Source organism: Rhinopithecus bieti, unplaced genomic scaffold (assembly GCF_001698545.2).
Source record: "Rhinopithecus bieti isolate Rb0 unplaced genomic scaffold, ASM169854v2 scaffold_9670, whole genome shotgun sequence".
NCBI classification, from domain to species: domain Eukaryota; kingdom Metazoa; phylum Chordata; class Mammalia; order Primates; family Cercopithecidae; genus Rhinopithecus; species Rhinopithecus bieti.
In genome coordinates, this window is record NW_016806180.1 from 460000 (window position 1) to 479715 (window position 19716).

Genomic DNA, 19716 nt, shown 5'->3' on the forward strand with positions numbered 1-19716 from the left:
GTTAATTTTTTTTGGTTGTGTATTGGGGGTCTTGGGACAGCAGCTCCTTACGCTCTGGTAGTTGAACATTTTAATAATCATACAGCTGTATTAGCGGGTTACCAGCATAGATGATGTGTGTGGCTGCACAGCAGCCAGGAAAAAAGCCACAAACAGCCTTTCTAATTTCTAGACGCAGTCATTGCTGGCAGAAAAGGAATTGAATAGTGTGGGAATGTGGTTTTATTATAGGTGAGATGCTCCTAAGGGTGGATCGCTCTGCATCATTGACTTGGAGCTGGGAGAGGCGTGATGTGTGTTGATGGGCCCAGCTGTGAGTAAGCCATGCTGACGGCTCAGCTGCAAGCTTCCCTTCTCACCATCTCTTCTTGGCCCAACAGAGGGTGTTCAGAGCTCTGCCGGATCCCCATGGTGGAATATAAACTCGACAGCGAGGGCACCCCCTGCGAGTATAAAACCCCCTTCAGGAGGAACACCACGTGGCACCGGGTGCCCACTCCTGCCCTGCAGCCCCTCTCTAGAGCTTCCCCCATCCCCGGCACGCCCGACCGGCTGCCATGCCAACAGCTGCTCCAGCAGGCCCAGGCCGCCATTCCTCGAAGCACCTCCTTCGACCGGAAGCTGCCCGATGGCACGAGGTAATGCTGGTTCCGTTTCCTCAAGGGCGGCCCTTGTAAATCACTGGGGTGAGAACTTGACATTGTAGGGAGGGTTTTTCGTAATCACTTCTGAGTTAGCTTGTTCACAACAAGTTGGCAAGCAAGGTAGCAGGGCAGGCCCCAGACACAGTGGCGCCTGGGGTCAGGCACTCTCCTGGGCCCAAGATGGTGCTAGTAAGATAGCAGGTTCTGCCCACCAGGGCCACAACTTTTCCTCTTCATCTGGTAGCCTTCCTCCATGTCCACTGGCTCTCTTCCCCAAGATGGGAAAGGTACCCCAGAAACTATTCTGCTAGAGCCTCTAGAAAAGTGTGAACAGGTTTGAGCATAAATAAAACAAAACTAAACAATCAGTGCTTAAATATCGTCATCATGTGAGTAATACTTTAAGAGGTTCCAAGCTCATTAGGACTTCCTCTTTGCTTTTCTCCTTTTAAGCAAAGTGAGTTGAGTTTAAAATTATTTTTTCAAAGAAAGAATGCATACACTTGTTTGAAAGTTAAATCCGATACCATTAGAAGCTGGTGAGGGTTTTCCGATGCCGAATTTGCATAGATCATTTTAACAAAGCAAAATAATAAATTTCATATTGTTGTTAATTCCTACTCCTTCTATTCTAACTTTTATGTAACATATAGGCCACAGTAATGCCATGAGTTTTCTCAATTATGACATGTCCGGCTCTGGTCTGATAGACCGTGGCCTGGGAGCCAGGCTGGAATCACAGCTCTAACTTACTTGATGTACTGTAACCATGGGCCTGGTGCTCATCCTCTCTGAACCTTCAGTTTCTTCATCTGATGAGCCACATCAGGAGGTTTGGAGGACTGAGTGGGTCAATGTATGTAAAATGCTTAGAACTGGGCCTGGCACTTAGTAAGTTTACATAACTCTTAACCAGAACTAATTGATAAGCTTATATAAATATTAACCAGAATTAATTGATAAGCTTATATAAATATTAACCAGAATTCATTGATAAAACTTGTGGTCATCCTCTCCCTTCTCCAATTTTTTATTCTTTTCAGAGTGAATGCAGGGGAGGTGTTAATTTAATTTAACATTCAGTCATCTTGGCTCTGTGTCTCCTAACTCAAAAGTCTGCTGAGTTTATAACTTTCCCATATTCAAAGAAATATACATAGATAGCGCTGGTAAAAGGGGCAACATGTAGAAGGAAGGGGGTCTGCAGAACCTCCCTTATTTAAGTAAATTTAAATAATCATCGTTTAAAGTAAATTACATTAAATTAAAATTTACTTAAAGTAAAATTAAATAATTCTAATTTAAGTAAATTATAGGAAAAAACCAGAGGTATTCTAGTAGCAAAAGGGAAACTTGGCAAGCACGTCTTCATCAAGTGAGTTTTCATGAGTATTTTTCATTTTTGCATGTCTGAAAAAAAGATAAATAGGATTACATTCAAGAGATGTGTGAAAATAAATGGTTTTGCCAAATTTAGGTTTTTCTTTTTGCATAAGTTTTAAGTATAGAACTAAAACGTGACTTGTTTTAAATTTCACATAATAAGAATTAGTAATGTTTTCATAATTCTGTATTCTCGGGAATTGTATTGCTGTTCTTCTGTATTTCTCTAGGAGGGAATCATTATCTGTGCTTTAAATCTTTAGACAGTGAAGGCTTGTCCTGTCATACCTCTTTCCTAGGACAAATTGCCAATCATAAACCACCTGATATCCCCTGGCATCACCGATTCTTAGTTTATTTTTCCATGATTTATTCTGTTTCACATGGCAATATGTTTTTCTTCCTTTTCCTTGTCATTCCCAAAGTAAATTTATTTGTGAAACAAAACAGGCCAGGTCAAGGGGCTTGGCAGATAGTTCAGTGCCGTGTTAATGACTGTGCTCAACCTTTCAGAAGCTCGCCCAGCAACCAGTCATCCTCCAGTGACCCTGGACCCGGTGGGAGCGGACCCTGGAGACCACACGTGGGCTACGACGGGTACCACTCATTTTTACCTTAGTTATCCACTGGGAGGAACCTGTTTCCGTGACTCATTCAAAAGCATTTACTGTGTGCCTGCTGTACCCGGGGCCATTTGGGGAATATAATAATGCCAGACACGCTTTTAATAAGTGACTTGTCCAGGTTGGAAAGCTCATTATTTCTATATAAATAGTACTCACTTGTCTAGTTCTCAGCCTGCTTTTTTCGTTTTTGATGAGGAAAGGTTTTCAGAACATGAAAATTAAGGATGTGAGGGCTTAATTGCCCCCTGACTTAAATTGCTGATGAGGCAATGCCGCTCAAAATCAGAGAAGTGGGTTTAGCATTTGGCTCTTTTGCTTCCTGTCTGAGAAGCACCGGGAGGTTGCCCCAGCACACCTGGCTGAGAGCTGCCCTTTGTAGTATCCATAGTCCCCAGGATCCAGCAGCTCAGGCAAAGCCTGAGGACTTCCGTGAACAAAGACACCGAATTGACCAATCCCACCACCTCTGGGAAGAGAAGAGAGAGCGTGGCGCCAGGGTGCACCCCTGAGGAGCGCCAGGTCTGCCGGGGCTACTGTGACTTGGTGCTGCTTTGGGTTGGAGTTAGGAGCTGGTCATACTGATTGAGAGGAGACAGTGGCCGGTCAGTGGGAAGGACTCCGCTCTGAGGAGCAGCTTACATCACTGCTTCGGCAGGTGCACGCGAAATTCTCTCTCCATTTGTAGTCTGAGTTATACGTGTTCCTTCCCTTAGATGATAGATGGAGTTCTTAAAAGTTGTATGTCAAGCAACTTTCTAAATTGCATTGCATTTTAAGAGAAGAGAGGTTTTGATATTGGCTTTTTTGGTTTTCTTTTTTGTATACACAGTAAAACTTTTTCTGGCTTTTTCTGTAAATCAAGGTCTTCAACCAGAATTCTGTAAATAAGGATCACTTTGTAATGTGAATAAGTTTTCTTCTACGTATTTCTTTCATATTTGGGGTTTTCATAAAACAAAGTCTACTTGGATGTAGTCTAGAGTTAATCTTTTCCTTTTTTTTTTTTTTTTTTTTTTTTGTTTCTTTTGAGATGGAGTCTCAGTCTGTCGCCCAGGCTGGAGTGCAATGGCGTGATCGCAGCTTACTGCAACCTCCGCCTCTGGGGTTCAAGCAATTCTCCTTCCTCAGCCTCCTGAGTAGCTGGGATTACAGGCGCATGCCACCACACCTGGCCAATTTTTGTATTTTTAGTAGACACAAGGTTTCACCATGTTAGCCAGGCTGGTCTCCAACTCCTGACCTAGAGATCTGCCCACCTTGGCCTCCCGAAGTGCTGGGATTACAGGCAGGAGCCACCACACCCGGCCCTTTCTTTTTCTTAAGAAAAATTTAATGTAAAGATACGTCAGTGCCATGTATTCTAAGCATAACATAAAAATGCAATCTCCTCTTTAGCTTGCAGGTACATTGTCTGATCCTGGACAGTCCTTCAACCTCCTGGTTTCAGCAGCCCTTCTTTATCTGTAAATGGCTGTCATCCAGCTGCTTTTTCTGACCCTCTGGTTAAACCAGATCCCACAATTTCAGATGCTTTTAGCTTCTCTGGCAGGGCTGAGCTGACAATTTGCATTTTCATTTGCCAGAAAACCAGCTCCTGGATAGGGCTTTCCCTCACATAGCCCACTTGGAAGCCAGCACTCCCGTGTGCATGCTGGCAGGTGGCACGGTGAGAAATGACAGGCTCAGCTCTGTGTTCTTTTCAGGTGCCAGTCCCCTCTACTGCTCGAACACCAGGGCTCAGGCCCTTTGGAATGTGACGGAGCCAGGGAGAGGGAAGACACCATGGAAACAAGCAGGCACCCAGGTAATAAGGAACTCCTGGAAATTGACCTCCCTTGCTCCCTGTTGCCCCCTCCCTGCCCCTTCCTCTCCCATCACTTGTTCATTTGATTCATTCATTCATTCAGCCTATGTGCACCAGGCTGAGGTGATCAGCTGCGTCTCCAGGTGCAGGAGGGGGTGTGGTCATGGTTGGTTGTGGTTGTGGCACCTGCAGAAAGTGAACACTTTATGGTGGTGGTTCTGTTTACTTTTGTGGCATATCCATCGGTAAGACCAGAAAGGCCTAGAACCACAAGCCTGTTCATGTTTACCAAACCACTCGTCTGACTTCTGGTTTTCTTTACTCTTTTGGTAATACTGGAAATTGGAAATTCAACTCCTCTCTCTTTATGTGACAGAAACCAAATGGCATGGCCCGCCTTCCAAAGTCCTGAGTTCCTATAAAGAAAGAGCTCTGCAGAAAGATGGAAGTTGCAAAGATTCCCCCAATAAGCTTTCTCACGTAAGTCCTTTGTTCATAAGCCCTTCGCTGGCCTAGCCAGGACTGATCTCTCTCGGCACACAGTGGTACAGCCTGCTTCCTGGGGATGCTCAAGAGCACATTACCTCACAGGGCTCTTAGAGGTGAGGTGAAAAAAAGGAAACTATCTTCCTGATTTATAAAGGACCTCAAAGAAAGGTTGCACAAAAAATTAGTGGCAAAGCCAAAGTTATATCCTCAGCCTTTTGATCCTCAATATCCAGTGCAGTAGTTACTAAATCATGTTCCCATTTGTAATCTGTTAACCGCTTATCGATTTAGTGGCAGAAGCATTATTGATTTGAAAACAGAAGCAGAAACCGCTAAGTGATGTGTGTGGTCAGAGGAACTCTGCCCATAGGCAGCCATTTACTGTACAGTCGCAGACGATTTAATCATCACGGCGGCAGCTGTCCATCACACATGTCATGGTAGAGCAGTGCCCACGTGGTAGTTCTCAGTCCTTTGCATGTGTTGCCGTGTTTACCCCTTGAAGAAACCCTGGGAGGTGAGCGTCGAGGGAGACTAGCTCAGTGAAACAAAACTTCCATTGAAATGCAGAAACAGGAATTGTTGGTTATTAAAATAAAGCCAACATTTTAAAGTGGCTTATTTTTGAAAATGTTCAGGTGAAGATAATTTATAAGGTCCTGAATTAAGTTATGTCTTTCTTCTTTCTTAATGTGTCATCAGCCAGCTTTGCAGTTGTCCCTTAGCAAACACACACGACATTTCTTCCCTCAGCTGTGACCACGACCTTGTCTTGAGTCAGCCTCGCTGTATCTATTTAAATCTACCTTTACAATGTTCTCATATTGGTTTCAGCAAAGGGATACGTGGTGTGGGCATAGTTTTGAGAATATCAGTGTATGATGAAAAGGTCAAGGTGATTTGCTTAAGGATCTGATAGACTGGAATAAAAAAAGATAAGGCCAAACTGCTTTAAAATCTACCAGGGCCTGGCTCGTTCTTATGATTCCAAAGCCCTTTGCCAATGCTTCAGATCTTGTTGCTTTTCCCAGACTGTGAAGAGAGGCCATGTCTATATGAGCACATTGTACAGACAGTGACATTTCTTCTATTCTATTTGCTTTTTGTCTTCTGGAGACCCCCCGCCCCAACCAAAAGCATTGACTCTTTTTCAGACCTATTTACTCTAAAGAGAGTCCCATTTCTTAAAGGCTTGGGACACAGTTTGACTGGGGCTGTCTCAGAGAGATAGTTCGTGTTTACCGTGTACTTTGCAGCAGCCAAGTGCTTCTGCATATATTATCTCATTTGCTTCATGCAAGAATCATGTGAGCTCAGTATTACAAGCACAGAGAGGGTTAAGTGATTAACCAGAAAGTTCTACCTTTGTGACTGGAACCTGAGTCTTCTCCCCCAAACTCAAGGCTGGCACTATAATTTGTCATAGAAGCATTTTCTTAATAAGTGGTCCTTCTCTTCCTTGTATAAATTTTCCATTTCCTTCCCAGTTTATATCACCTTTGTTTATTATTTTCTTTGCTAGTGACACTGTGGCCATACTTTTGTGCTTCTTGCACAAATAATTAAAGATTTAAAGATATCCATTTAACTTAGATAAATTATGGGAAGAAGTATGAATTAGAGACTTCTGCACAAAACCAGGTTGTTTTTGAAAAAGGAAATCCCGTCATTGCCCACATTGAAGAGTGAGTAGAAAGGGTTCAGGTACGATCCCATGGCCTGTAGCTCCCTGAGTCAGGGTGAGAAGCAGCAGAGTTCAAGATTCACTTGAAGACTCTCTGTTCCTCTTTCTTCTCAAGATTGGAGATAAAAGTTGCTCCAGTCACTCCAGCAGCAACACGCTCTCCAGCAACACCTCCAGCAACAGTGACGACAAGCACTTTGGGTCTGGCGACCTGATGGACCCCGAATTACTGGGGTTGACCTACATCAAAGGGGCCTCCACCGACAGTGGCATCGACACGGCCCCGTGCGTGCCCGCCACCATCCTCGGCCCTGTGCACCTGGCAGGCAGCAGGTCCCTGATCCACAGCCGGGCCGAGCAGTGGGCTGATGCTGCTGACGTCTCTGGGCCTGACGACGAGCCGGCCAAGTTATACTCTGTGCATGGCTACGCGTCCGCCATCTCCGCCGGCAGTGCTGCAGAAGGCAGCATGGGCGATCTCAGTGAGATATCCTCTCATTCCAGGTAAGCCCCACAGCACTGCAGAGTAGTACCTGCTGGTGCCACCTGGGCCCTGTCTGCTGGGATGGGGCAGAAGCCTGAACTATAAGCAGTAGGGGCATCGGGTAGGTTGGTGTTATTTTTCCTAGCTGTCTGACATCAGAGGAAGGGCTTGTTTCTACAACATGAAAATGTGAAAGCTTGCATATTAATAAGTCCCTTGTTTGTGTTTTATTTTGTTTTTTTTCCTGTTAAGTTTGAGTGAAAAGTCAGTAGAGATATTAATTGCTCTAGTCAGGCCACTTACGTCTCTCTCCTGACTCAACCTGTTGTCCCTACATGTTTTGGAGGCACTCACTAATCTTCAGACCATAGTAGTAGGAAGCCATGAGGGCAGCGTGTGCGTGGAGCACATGTAGCTCCCTGCCGTGAGGGCATGCACACACTTCCTCCCTCTTCCTACAGCCTCGACAGCGGGGGAGACCTGAGATCATGTGTATAACAATGAAAGTGTGTTCAGCTCTGCAGCTGGGGTTCATTCAGTAAAGACTAGCTAAGTGTAAAGCAACTGTGTTCTAAGTACTCTAAGTGTGGATGTTTAATGTCTCCTTATGAGTGGTTTTAAACTCCTGTTTGACATACTTCTCTGCAGTGGTTTTAAAATACCTAATTTGCAATTTCTGCCTTCACTTTCAAAGACTAGGCAAAGGACAAAGAAATGCATTTATTCGGTTTTGCTGTGGACAGGATTTAACTGTTTACAGCAACTACCAGTGTCATTTTTCTGCTTGTTTCCAAGGCCTTCCCTGATTCAGCTCCAAGTTACTCTGACTCCTGCCCACAATACTGGAGGGCAGAGTCAGTTGAACTAAGAATGGGAATATTTCTTGCAGGTACCTAGTGCTGTGAGGGAGCATTTCTCCAAATGATGGTGCTCAAGGCAGACCTGTAGCCATCACGGTGAAAGGCTTTTTATGTTCCTTAGGCTCCCCTTCAGAGTCTCCCCTCACCCTACCACTGCTAGGGGATACTGAGTGTCATTCAGGGACCTTTACGTTACAAGTTAAAGAAACTCCATGCTAATTGGTTCACGCAACCAGGGTCATATTGGGGCTCATGTAACCAACAAATTGAGCACTTGCAAGGTTCTGCTTGACCCAGCAGCTCAAAATGATACTGCCCAGGACCAGGTTGCCTCCATCTTCCCACTCTGTGTGACCATTTCCCAAAATCTCAGCATTCTTCTTTTGGCTGAAAACAGCTGTGCCACCTGCAGACCTCCCACAGTCACGGTCTTCTGTCCCCAGGGAGAAAGTGGTTCTTTCCTAGTTTCTGCAGAAGAAACAGGTTTCTGCCTTCTCCAAAGCCAACCCCCCCCCCACCCCCATATCTCCTCACATGTTCCTAGCTCCAATCATGTGGTTAGGGGGTAGCATCGCCTCGGGCGGTTGGGGCCCTCAGCCTGGGCTAGGGGATCAGTCCCTCTCGCCAAGCCATGCAGCCGAGAAATGGCAAATACAGCCACTGCCCCAGAAGAGAATCAGGGCATTATTTGACCTAAAGAAGGGGGAGTGGACGCCAGAGAGTAGAAATCATGCATGTCCACCATGCAGAGGGAGCTTAGGATATGAAGATTATTTTCAAAATAGACATTCCTACTACTTTTTTTTTTAACCAGTTCTATTTAATAATTTGACTTAAAATAAGTTTAGTACTAATAACTAATATAATAATTAAGGATTATCAGTGAATTTGGTTATCTGAATTATTCCTGGCTGAATTTCAGGAACAGTGGTCATACTGTAGAAACCATCTCGGGATTGTACAACCTGCTAACATCTAGTTCAAAGTTTAGATGATTTGTGAAAGAGCCAATTTCATGACACCTTTTTGGACAGATGTCATTGACCTCACAAATAGAGTTTTGTATTATTATTATTAAGTAAAATTTCTATGGAGACTGCCTTCGGAGCACATTCATTTGTTGATATTTGGTAGGGATATTTACCGGCATTTGAAATGGGTTTTCATGATTACCTTAACCATTTGCAAATGTAATGGGCTAGACTATTAGAAAGTATATGACAGTGCTAGATTGGATTTCTGATTGATTTTGCTTTCTTCCACCACTCCGAACTGGATGTGGCCCAGCTGTTGTATAAGTGACAGATGTTGAGTGAGAAGAATCCTTTACCACTTGGCTGCCCTTTTCTTGTGATTCTTCATTGATGGTGGCTTTGAAGCCACATTTCAACTTGCGTCCTAGGCTTTTGCCCAGCATGGAATTCAGTCATTGAATGGAATCTTTTTAACACTTCCTCTTGCCTGCCCTCCGACCCGCACAAGAGGCGAGGAGGAGGGATGGGATATACAGCATTTGCCTTGTTTTCTGTGTGTTGAGTGAAAGGCAGGTGACTCATTAGAGCATGAGGGACCAACCTATCAAGCCACACAGATTCTGCAAACTCTGAAATGCCAACCCCAGCTGGGGCATGGGCGGCCATGAGGAAGGCTCCCTCAGCACCGTACTTTCCTCTCCTGTCCCAGTTCAGGCAGCCTTGCAGTCCCCTCGAGCCGAGGCCTGCTGCTAGGGGGTCTGGGTTGTGACTGACAGTAGCTCAGGTAACAGAAGAGCAGAATAAACTTTCAGAAACTGACATGGGTGACCATCCTGCCTAAACCCACATCTCTGCTTCCAAGTGCTCCGTGCCCCTGACCTGTGTGTTATTTTCTTCATAGCACCCACCCCTAAATCAAATCATTTGTGTTTACTGCATATTCCTTCCCACAAGAAGGTCACTTATAGCTACCGTCCCCTCACTGGAGCATTCATGTTTTGAGCTGATAGGGTCATGGCCTGTCTTGTTGGCTTGTATCCACAGCACTTAGTACGGTTCTGTGCACATGGCAGGCATCTGAATATTTTTTGAATGAAGACATAAACCAGGAAAAGTGCTTCATAAATGCTTATTGATGAAGTTAATAAACCAGTGCCTGGGTAACATAGGGAAGTAGGAGGAATGTGGGATCCACCATTCCCAGTTCACCGTGTCAGGAGTCCCAATCAGTATATGGTGTACTCTTAATTCTTAACTGTGGTTTTTCACCACCGACACCATAGCAGCCTCCTCCAGCCCCAAGCACACACACACGCATTCCTTGGCAGCCACCCGGGAGTTAAATAAGTACACAATTGTGTATATGGCACAATTCCAAGATTGTACTAAGGAGGCAAAGGGAGGACTTAAAACTCTTTAGGACAAGTTACACTCTTGTGAGGAAGAGGGTAGGGGAACAGGAATCATCTATTTAGCAGAACGAGCATGTATCTAGCCTGCTTTCTCCTGCTGCTCAGTTCTTGTAATTCAGCACACACATTTTTTTCTTTCTTCGAGGGCAGGGCATTTAGATAAGAGCTCAGAATACCAGGCAGTATTTATGCTAACCTAACTAAGGCTTTGCAAAATGAAATAAATCAACTGCAAAAACAAACCCCATATTCTGGATTCGCCTGTAAATGGCACATACGATGTTGGGCTGTTTATCATCGTTCACGCCACCATACCTTTCTCCTAGTACAAATGATTGGAGGTCGGCAGTGTAACTCTGAAAGAAGAGCATTAGTCCAGAAGGAAAGGATTCGTGAAAAGTGTGTAGACAACATTCCAGAATGTTGTCAGCATCGGAGAACACTTCTGTAATGACTGCTACTAAACAAGGAATTGTGCCATATTACTCATCAAATGGATTCTGTATGTTTATTCTTCAAGTTAACTTTAAAATATCTTACAGTTGGGATAAAAGACATTTTTAATGAAATCTAATTTTTAGAAAATGTTATAAAACAAATGGCAAAATACATAGAGTTTGCGGCCTTTGGTCATTTTAAGGGGGAAAGGTGAGTAACCTACACACACACGTGCAGCGTATTAACTAGACTGTGACTTTGAGTGCCCCAGTCTTCAACAACAAAATATCTTAGAGATCATCCAAGGCTTTGAAATACATGAGACACACGGGTAGTGGAAGGCAGTGCACAGTCCTTCATCAGGTTCTTAATGGGGAAACTAAGGCCATAAGCCTTACTGGGACAGTCGGGAAACTAGCAAGTGGACTGTCTGTTAGATGACAGTATTGCATTAATGCCTGACGTCCTGTACGTGATCATCACTTGGTTAACTATGGGGGATGTCCTTATTCTCGGGAAATAAATGCTGAAACACAGGCGTGTGATGTCTTCATGCTTGCAGCTAATTCTCAGATGGTTCAGAGAGGAATTAGTGGATCTAGAAAAAGGGTATGTGGGTGTCTATTCTACTATCCTTTCCTTTTCTGTAGCTGTGAGATTTTTCAAAATACACTTGGGAAAATAACATACAGGGCTTCAGAGCTCATTATCTATACACACAGTTTTCATGTTAGGGCTCCCTAACTGGCATGCACCCCAGTGAATGGGAAGAGTCCATTAGCTCCTATTCTCCATATGCCTGTTGATTGCTTGCCTTACTCCTCAGGTCACCTCGGTCACGTTGCTTTACTGTTCTCTTGACCTGGTGTTCCGTGTGTGTGGATGTCGTTGAAGAGGCAATGCGGCATCTTCCCAAGACTCACAGTTAGTGCCCAGAGGGAGGGAGCCACCAGTCAAACTCAAGGGCACCAGACCAGCCACCAGCAACTAAGTTTCTTCATAGGAGTAGACGAGGGGCTTTGTTTGTTGGTCTTGGTTAATTTTACTTAAAACCGCAGTGTTTTCCAAAACACAGAGACCCTGAAAATGGGTCCATTTATTTTGTTTCTTTATTTTCTCTGGAACCTCTACAAAACATTCATTTTAATATCATTCTTATTTTTATACTTTGTCTTTTATGATACTTGCTTTATACATGTATCAGAAAAGGTCTGTGCTCACCTGGGGTTTCAGAATAAGATTGTATTTCAGCATACTAGAGGAGCTTGCTACCTCAAGAACCCTGTGTTAAACTCTTTCGATAGAAAGGACTCCTACTTGTGAATAATCCTGTCCTGCGTCACTTCCTATAACTACATTTATATAATGCTTACCCGCCGCTACACACCGTTCTAAGTGCCTCACTAATACTCAGATTATCTTCAGAGAAACCTTCGGAGGTAGATACTGGTATTATCCTCAATTTACAGATGAGAAAACTGAGGTTAAGAAACTTGCCCAGGGTCTGGCAGTGGTAAGGGACAGAGCTGGTGTTGAGACCCACAATCCTCACACTGCGCTCACATGTCAAGTTTACTGAAAGTGAAGTCCACCTCCCCTTCTCAATGCTGAGATTAGACCTGTAATTTAAACTCTTAAAATTTTTCATTTTTTATAAAGGAACTTCTATGCATTTTTTGTAAAACATATATTGTTGATCTTTCTAATTTAAGAAAAAGATATTTCTGGTGGTGGTGAACTGTCCACTTAATTTCTCAGTCAGTCGGGGGTGGGTAGTCCTTCTGGCCTTAGCTTAATGACTAACCTTGAAAATTTTTATTGTTTTTAGGGCCTCTGTCTGTTTCAGTATTGTTGCTGTTGTATCATATGATAATGCAGCAAACACCCCTGTAACTACCACCAGGTTAAGGACTAGAGCATTGCTGTGTCTGGAAGCTCTCTGCATCCTACCCAATTACAACCCCTTCTCTTCTCCCTTGAGGTAGCCACTAACCTGGCTTTTGTGATAATCATCCCCTCATTTTCTTTACATTTTCCTGAATGACATGTTGTTTAGTTTTACCTGTTTATGAACTTTATTAAGAAACTGGCTCATGATCATTGTATTCTTTGTCACTGGTTTCTTCTCTACATTGTTCATGAGATTGCCCAAGTCGTCTGTAGCCTCAGTCCATTCATTCGTAGAGTATTCCATGTATTCATTCATAGTTATTAATCGAATATCCTTCTACTATTGATGATTTTGGTTGCTGCCATTGGGGAGTTCTTAAAATCAGTGCTTCTAATCAACATTGTTCCATGTTGACAGTTGCACGTGCAGCAGGGGTTTATTTTATGTGTGCCTATGCAGTGGAATTGCTGTATCGTAAGCTCTGTGGGTGCACACACCTTCATAGGTAATGCTCAAACTGTTTCATGCACTTTTTACTCCCACCAGCAGTAGGAACGTACCCAGTGCCCCAGTTCTTACTAATACTGGGTCACTGGGTATTGCCAGGCATTCCCATTTTTGCCTGTCTGGTGAGTATGTAATGGTATTCCATTATGGTTTGCATTGGCATTTCCCTGGAGACAACTGAGTTTGAGCACCTTCTCTGACAAAATATTCACCATTTGAGTTTGTTCTCTTTTGAAGCATCAGTTTAGGAGTGTTGCCCATTTTTCTATCAGATTTCCCCAGCCATGTTTTTAACATCCTTCCTGCCACAGGCATACAACTTGCACGTGAATAACCTTAGCCTACGTAAAATGAGGCTTCCTAGCAAGCTCCATGGTAGAAAGAAGCTCCATCTGCCTCACTGGGCCCGATTTTGCTCTCGGAGAAAGACTTGAGTAAAGCGTTGTGGCTCTGAATTTGGCTGTGTGCCAGCACTGCTGAAATCGGATGGTATTGCAGCTTTTGTCTGTTTTTCTCCTCAGTGGTTCTCACCATTCAGGAAGCCCTTCGGCTCACTGTTCAAAAAATAGTGGGTCTCTGGATTCATCCAAAGTCTACATCGTGTCACACAGCAGCGGACAGCAGGTTCCCGGGTCCATGTCCAAGCCCTACCACAGACAAGGGGCAGTGAACAAATATGTCATCGGCTGGAAGAAATCAGAAGGCAGCCCACCGCCCGAGGAGCCTGAAGTGACTGAATGTCCCGGGTAAGGTGGTTGGCTGTTCTTCTCCGGTCAGCGTTGTTCACTGTAGGGATTGACTGAGCAAATGTATTTTCCTCCCAAAGGAAATGCATTTACTAAAGAAGAATAATCTAAAAACATCTTTCTTAAACTCTTTAAATGATGGTGTTTATATTTCTCTATAAAATTCTTCTTTTGATTTTTACATTAAAAAAATGAAAAGAAATCTGTGTTCTTTGCTTTTATATTCAAATCTGCCTGCAATAGAAAAGTCATGGTAACATGCTGCTGATGGTGTGAGTATAGAGTCTCTATAAATACACAAGGTCAAAGGCAGTTCGAATTCCCACGGGGTCCCGTGTGTTTCTTAAAGTTGCCGTGTAAGTGACATCCTAAAAGAAAAAGTATTTTTCTTAATTTTAGTATGACTTCCAATTTTCCTTTTAGTTGTTAGGTTTGAGGTTGAGGGCAGTGGTGGGCATGTAGGGAAGGATGCTTTGTATCTGTTTGAAAAAGAAAAGATTTAAAAATACTGGTAACCCGTCTTACAACACTTGTGAAAACTATGCTGATGCCTCTGTGAAGAACAGGTAAAGAAATTGCATTTCAAGAATGCAGAGCAAGGCTGGTTGGGGCTAAGGAACTATTTGCTTCTTTTGTAAAGAAACTTAACAGAATACTCATGCTAAATTATCAGGTCTGTGTGCTCTGCTGTACCTGCCTGCAATAGCGTCATCAGGCTTGTGGTGCCAAGCATGGCATGCACCCACTCTGGGATGGCTCTTCAGAGAGAACCTCTAGATTTTGCACGTTGCCAGTGAACTAGTATCACCTTTTTCTCTTAAAAAAATGATCCTATGTCTTAAATACAGCTGATATGATTCTGCCTTCTAAATTAAAAATTCTTTTAGTGCTTAAATTGAACATGGAATCTTTTGTTAAAAAAATTATGTCAGTCATTGCAAATGACTTATTTAGGAAGGAATTTCATAGTGATAACTATCCCTTTTTATTATAAATGAAAATGTTAGAGTGATACATTGGTATTTCTAATAAGAATCTTCTCAGTGCTTCACAGGAATTCATTCCAAGCCTTTTTTAGGTTCTATGAAATATTTTTAGAAGCATTTTATATGTCGCCGTAGTACTATGTTTAGGCGAAAGACTCTTGGAAAGTCAGGGAAGTGTGAAAGGAGCCCATTTGGACAGTTTTCATGCAAAAGCCTGGGGTTTATGCATTTCCACACACTGGTTTGATGGCGCTAATGCTCAGTGAGAGCGAGGCAGTGTCAGGAATGAGGTGAGAAGGGGGTTTGTGTCTCTTGAGTCACAGGCTGTGTGCACGCTAGAGGAGACCGAGATTGTGTCTCCGCTGGACCTCCCCACCTGAGGTCCCCTGTGGTGTGGAAGGGCAAATGGCAGTCCTCACATATGTTTTTGGGTGCACCTGGGAGGGGAGGGGCTGTAGAAGTTCTTCCATCCTAACTTGCATTTTATGGGGAGGATTTGAGCTCAAACTGGTTATCCCAAGAGGCCGGTGCTGGGATTTGAGACCAGGGCTCCTGGTCAGTGTGCCGGCTCATCCTGGCAGATGGAGCAGGCGCCCCAGGCCCTGCCCAGTAACACAGTGTTTCTAAGGCAAGGCAATCATACAGGACTGCACTAACTAGATTTGAAGTTTTATCAAAACAGTGTTTACTGTTTTCAGTGGATCACTGAAAGATTTGCTTAGAAAACAGTCAGCCAAGTACATCATATTTTTAGTGTCTCATTGTGCACTGAAGAACAAATCAGTTGTGCTCTCCAGAAGTTTCACATAGACTGGTGATTTCTCAAAATCATATTGTGGAAGCCCTACTGTTAATTTTGTTAATAATATTGTCTTACATTTTTAAATAATATAAGCAAATGAACCATTCTGTCTCAGGCTTCTGTGTACCCATTCATGCTGTTCCCTCTGCCTTAATTCCCTTTGTGAGTTTCTGAGCCTGACCAGCACCCTCCCAAAGGGGATTGTTCTCTGCACCTGCTAGCCTAGTACTTCCTACAGTGACTTCACGCTTGATCGGTCATCTCAGCCTGCAGAGCACACACACCACGTACCCACCACATGCACACACACCCAGACTGGGGTTTCTGTGCAAACCCCATGGCCTGCTTACTTCACTACTCACAGTGTCTGGCACAGAATTAACCCTTGGAGCATATTTATGACACGTCATTGGATAATTTCTTTAAATTACTAGTTTAGCAGAGAAAGCTAGCGATTTTTATTGAAACACATATAGAAACTAGAACAGCACATTGTACTCGTAATTATGATATAATATTTTTATCCATGCAGTTATTGGTAGGACCTGGGTTTTTTCCCCCACATCTTTCCCAAAACACATGGGGCCTGGAGCTCTTGAGCACCACCTAACTCACCTCAGGATCAAATGTTGGGTACTTCTTGGATGCAGTCTTGTTAAAAACTACATTGTTTTGTCTTCCTTATGTGGCTTTTATGCAAAAGCCCTCCAGTGTCTTGGATTCTTCTTGAAGCTCCCATTTTCATGTCATGCCATCCCACAAGCCAACTAAATCCTCAGTAATGTTTTAAAAGTTAAGAAAAGCTTCTTTTTTTTTTTTTTTTTTTTTTTACAGCCACTGTTTGTTCATGTTGTAACGGTAGCTTGTGCTTCAAGAACTGAGAGGTACAGGGAAACCTGTCCTACCTCAGGAACAAAGCCATAGAGGATTTTAGAGAAATCCTTCTTAATTTTGAGCATGTTTGTGTATGTTTCTTATTCTAGTAATTTCCCAGTGAGCTGTCATACAGTGACAAGATAGCCTAGCTTTTGAGATAAAGAGTCATCTTGGAGGCACACAGCAATAACATTTAGTTCGTCCTCCAGCTCGCTGCTGTGGGCTATGAATTCCTCGAGTGTTATGTTTCAGGTTGTGTGGCAAAGACCGTTTGCCTCCACAGACAGTACAGCCACTGACGACTGTGTCTTCAGGAAGATTTGGTTGCTCAGATTGTATTTTCAGGGTAAACCTTTTTAGAATGACTCCCCAGTTTTCTCCCTGAAAAAGAGCTAAAACAATAATTCAGCTTGACACTCTTTCGTCATCTGTCAATACATTTTTATATACTGATAATTAAGGGAGACAGCTACTTTATCCAAACAACTTTGTGAAATTGCTGATAATAAAACATGCTTCGCACACACGTGAATTGATTAGTCTTAAACCCCAGGCTGCCTCGGGTGGCTTCCTCTCTGTTGCCCGGGTGCCATCGGGGCTCTGGTTGTCCAGCCGCGAGAGCACACAAGGGTTGTATCAAAAGACGTGTGATAATCTCTGATGAATTATTGAAACTGTGTTTTCTGATACAGATTAGGAAAGGGAAAACACAGCCGTATTTTAAAAGTTGGCTATGTATTTTTTTCATCCTGGGTGATCTGATTTGTGTCTGAATTATTCAGGAATCTAACTTTGTAGTTGAGCTCATTTCACAAATGTGGAATGGCATGGGAATTTGGAGCAAATGCAGCAAAAGTGAACCGACTTTAAAGACCTGAGAATTGTTTGTATGCATTTGTGGTTGCTGAAACTGGTTACTAGGTTTTAATTCTTACCACTACAGGCACTTTACAAAGAGGCTTAATTTCCATTCTGATTGTTTTCAACAGGATGTATAGTGAGATGGATGTCATGTCCACAGCAACTCAGCATCAGACAGTAGTGGGAGATGCCGTTGCAGAGACTCAACATGTTCTGTCTAAAGAAGATTTTCTGAAATTGATGCTTCCTGACAGCCCCTTAGTGGAGGAGGGGCGAAGAAAGGTTAGTGACTTATAGGAGCTTTGAAGTTACCAAAAACACTGAAAACAAAAAAAAAGTCGAAAGAAACTCAAGGGTTTCCAGAGTACTCCCACATGCTTCATCTCTCGTGACCCTACCAACGACTCACTGCACATAGTTGACTGTTGTCAATTTTGATTCTATCAGTATGTAAAGGGAGCCTGGGAGAGGTTAAGAAGGCTGTTTTTAAAATCTCAGATAGAGCTAAAAGTCAGGCTGGCCTAGCCTCAAATCCTGGCTCCAGCAATGATTAGCTGCATGACTTTATGCAAGTGACTTGGCCTCTTGACCTCAGTGCTCTCATCTGAAAAAAGGAGATCATAATAATTGAATTGTGAAGTTAACAGTGAAGGTAAGAAGTAATGTGAGAAGAGCCCAGTACAGCTCCTGGACAGAACTGGTGATTATGAACAGTAGCTATTAAAATTCACACCACCTGACTTTTGTTCCAGATCTCTAGCCTCTGCTCCAAGCTATCTGTTCTTAAATGTAATCCTGTTCCAGAAGTGGAGTGGAGTTAGACAGCACACTGCTGGGCATTTTAAACAGGGTTGGAACTCGCACCCTGCCGTTTAGAGATATGCAGAAATTATAGAGAAGGCCACGCTTAAATCTTATAAACCACAACCCCAAGTTCAATGGCATACCTTTGTCATTCACAATGTAGTACTCCCTCGATAATGTTAGCTTGCTTATTGGCTTTAGTTTCATTATTATTACAATCTCTTAAGCCACTTTGCTAAACAATTCAAAGTACTAAAAAGGACTTAATAAAGGCGATTTAGCCCAATCACCCCTTTTAGCAAGTAACTGAGTCCCCAGATGGTGAAATGTGAACTCTTCATAAATATTTGGTGCCAGAGTCAGCAACTGAGTCCTTGTCTCTCACTTCTAATCCAGCACTCCCTGTTGTTCATATGAAAAGGAAAAAGGAAATCAGGTATTGCCATACTGACCATGATCAGGGTAAACTGCAGGTCTTTGTGCTTCTGTCTTCCCTATAGTAAAACAATTCTGCAATTAACCTAATTGTGTCTTCAGAACAACACTCTAATTAGACACTACTGCAAAGCTGCTTTAATCTAATATGCCTGTAATCAAGTTCTGAAGAACCTGCTGGTGGTGTGTGAGGAGGGAATCCCGTAAGAACTCCATCAGAATGAGTCTTTTTTAAAACACTTATATCAAGTCATGTACATGATACTGTATAAGCTTGGATGCAAAGGCAGACTGTTGTACAAAGAGTGTAAACAGCTTTTCTTTTTGGAGGGTTAAACTTCTTGACATGTGTTTTTCTTCTAAGACAAATCACCTTCTTTTCATAATGTAAATTTAACTTTGTAGCTCACACACATTCCAGTTAACCATTCATCAGTTGGAAAGACTTGACAGAATGGAAGGAACACATACAATAGGAATATTTTTAGACTTACTGCTACAGTCATAAATGTAAATAGCCATTTCTTTGTTTGATGTTAACATTCTGGCTTTTACTATTGTTTACCTAAAAGGAATGTGGTTCAGTATGCAAAGGAAGTAGTTGAAAATTCAAATTTGATTTAACTTTTCTTGAGTATTTGACCACTGATTTCTTTAATAAGAATTTTCCTTACCCTATCTGTAATTAAACACCACAATAATTTTAATGGTTCATTTAAGTCTGGTTATGATCCATTATTGTAACTCAATTTTCAACAGTTATACAGACTTTTGCAAGTGATACCTTTTTTTTTTTTTTTTTTTTTGAGACAGAGTCTCGCTCTGTCGCTCAGGCTGGAGTACAGTGGCACGATCTCTGCCCACTGCAAGTTCCGCCTCCCGGGTTCATGCTATTCGTCTGCCCCAGCCTCCCAAGTAGCTGGGACTATAGGCGCCCACCACCACGCCCAGCTAACTTTTTGTGTTTTAGTAGAGATGGGATTTCACCATGTTAGCCAGGATAGTCTCAA

The 19716-nt window shown here is 42.9% G+C and overlaps 1 protein-coding gene across 4 annotated transcripts in view; it reads left to right on the plus strand.

The window, feature by feature from the left end:
• SIPA1L2 (signal induced proliferation associated 1 like 2) overlaps positions 1 to 19716 on the plus strand; it is a 233717-nt gene that overhangs the window by 185287 nt on the left and 28714 nt on the right. For 3 of the 4 annotated variants that reach the window (XM_017874995.1, XM_017874998.1, XM_017874996.1), the window contains exons 11-17: positions 381 to 638; positions 2541 to 2624; positions 4357 to 4457; positions 4834 to 4937; positions 6746 to 7134; positions 13718 to 13942; positions 17596 to 17749. In XM_017874995.1, the coding sequence (XP_017730484.1) occupies positions 381 to 638; positions 2541 to 2624; positions 4357 to 4457; positions 4834 to 4937; positions 6746 to 7134; positions 13718 to 13942; positions 17596 to 17749 (1315 nt within the window). The remainder of the gene's footprint in view (positions 1 to 380; positions 639 to 2540; positions 2625 to 4356; positions 4458 to 4833; positions 4938 to 6745; positions 7135 to 13717; positions 13943 to 17595; positions 17750 to 19716) is intronic. The other variant, XM_017874997.1, reaches the window with a different exon arrangement.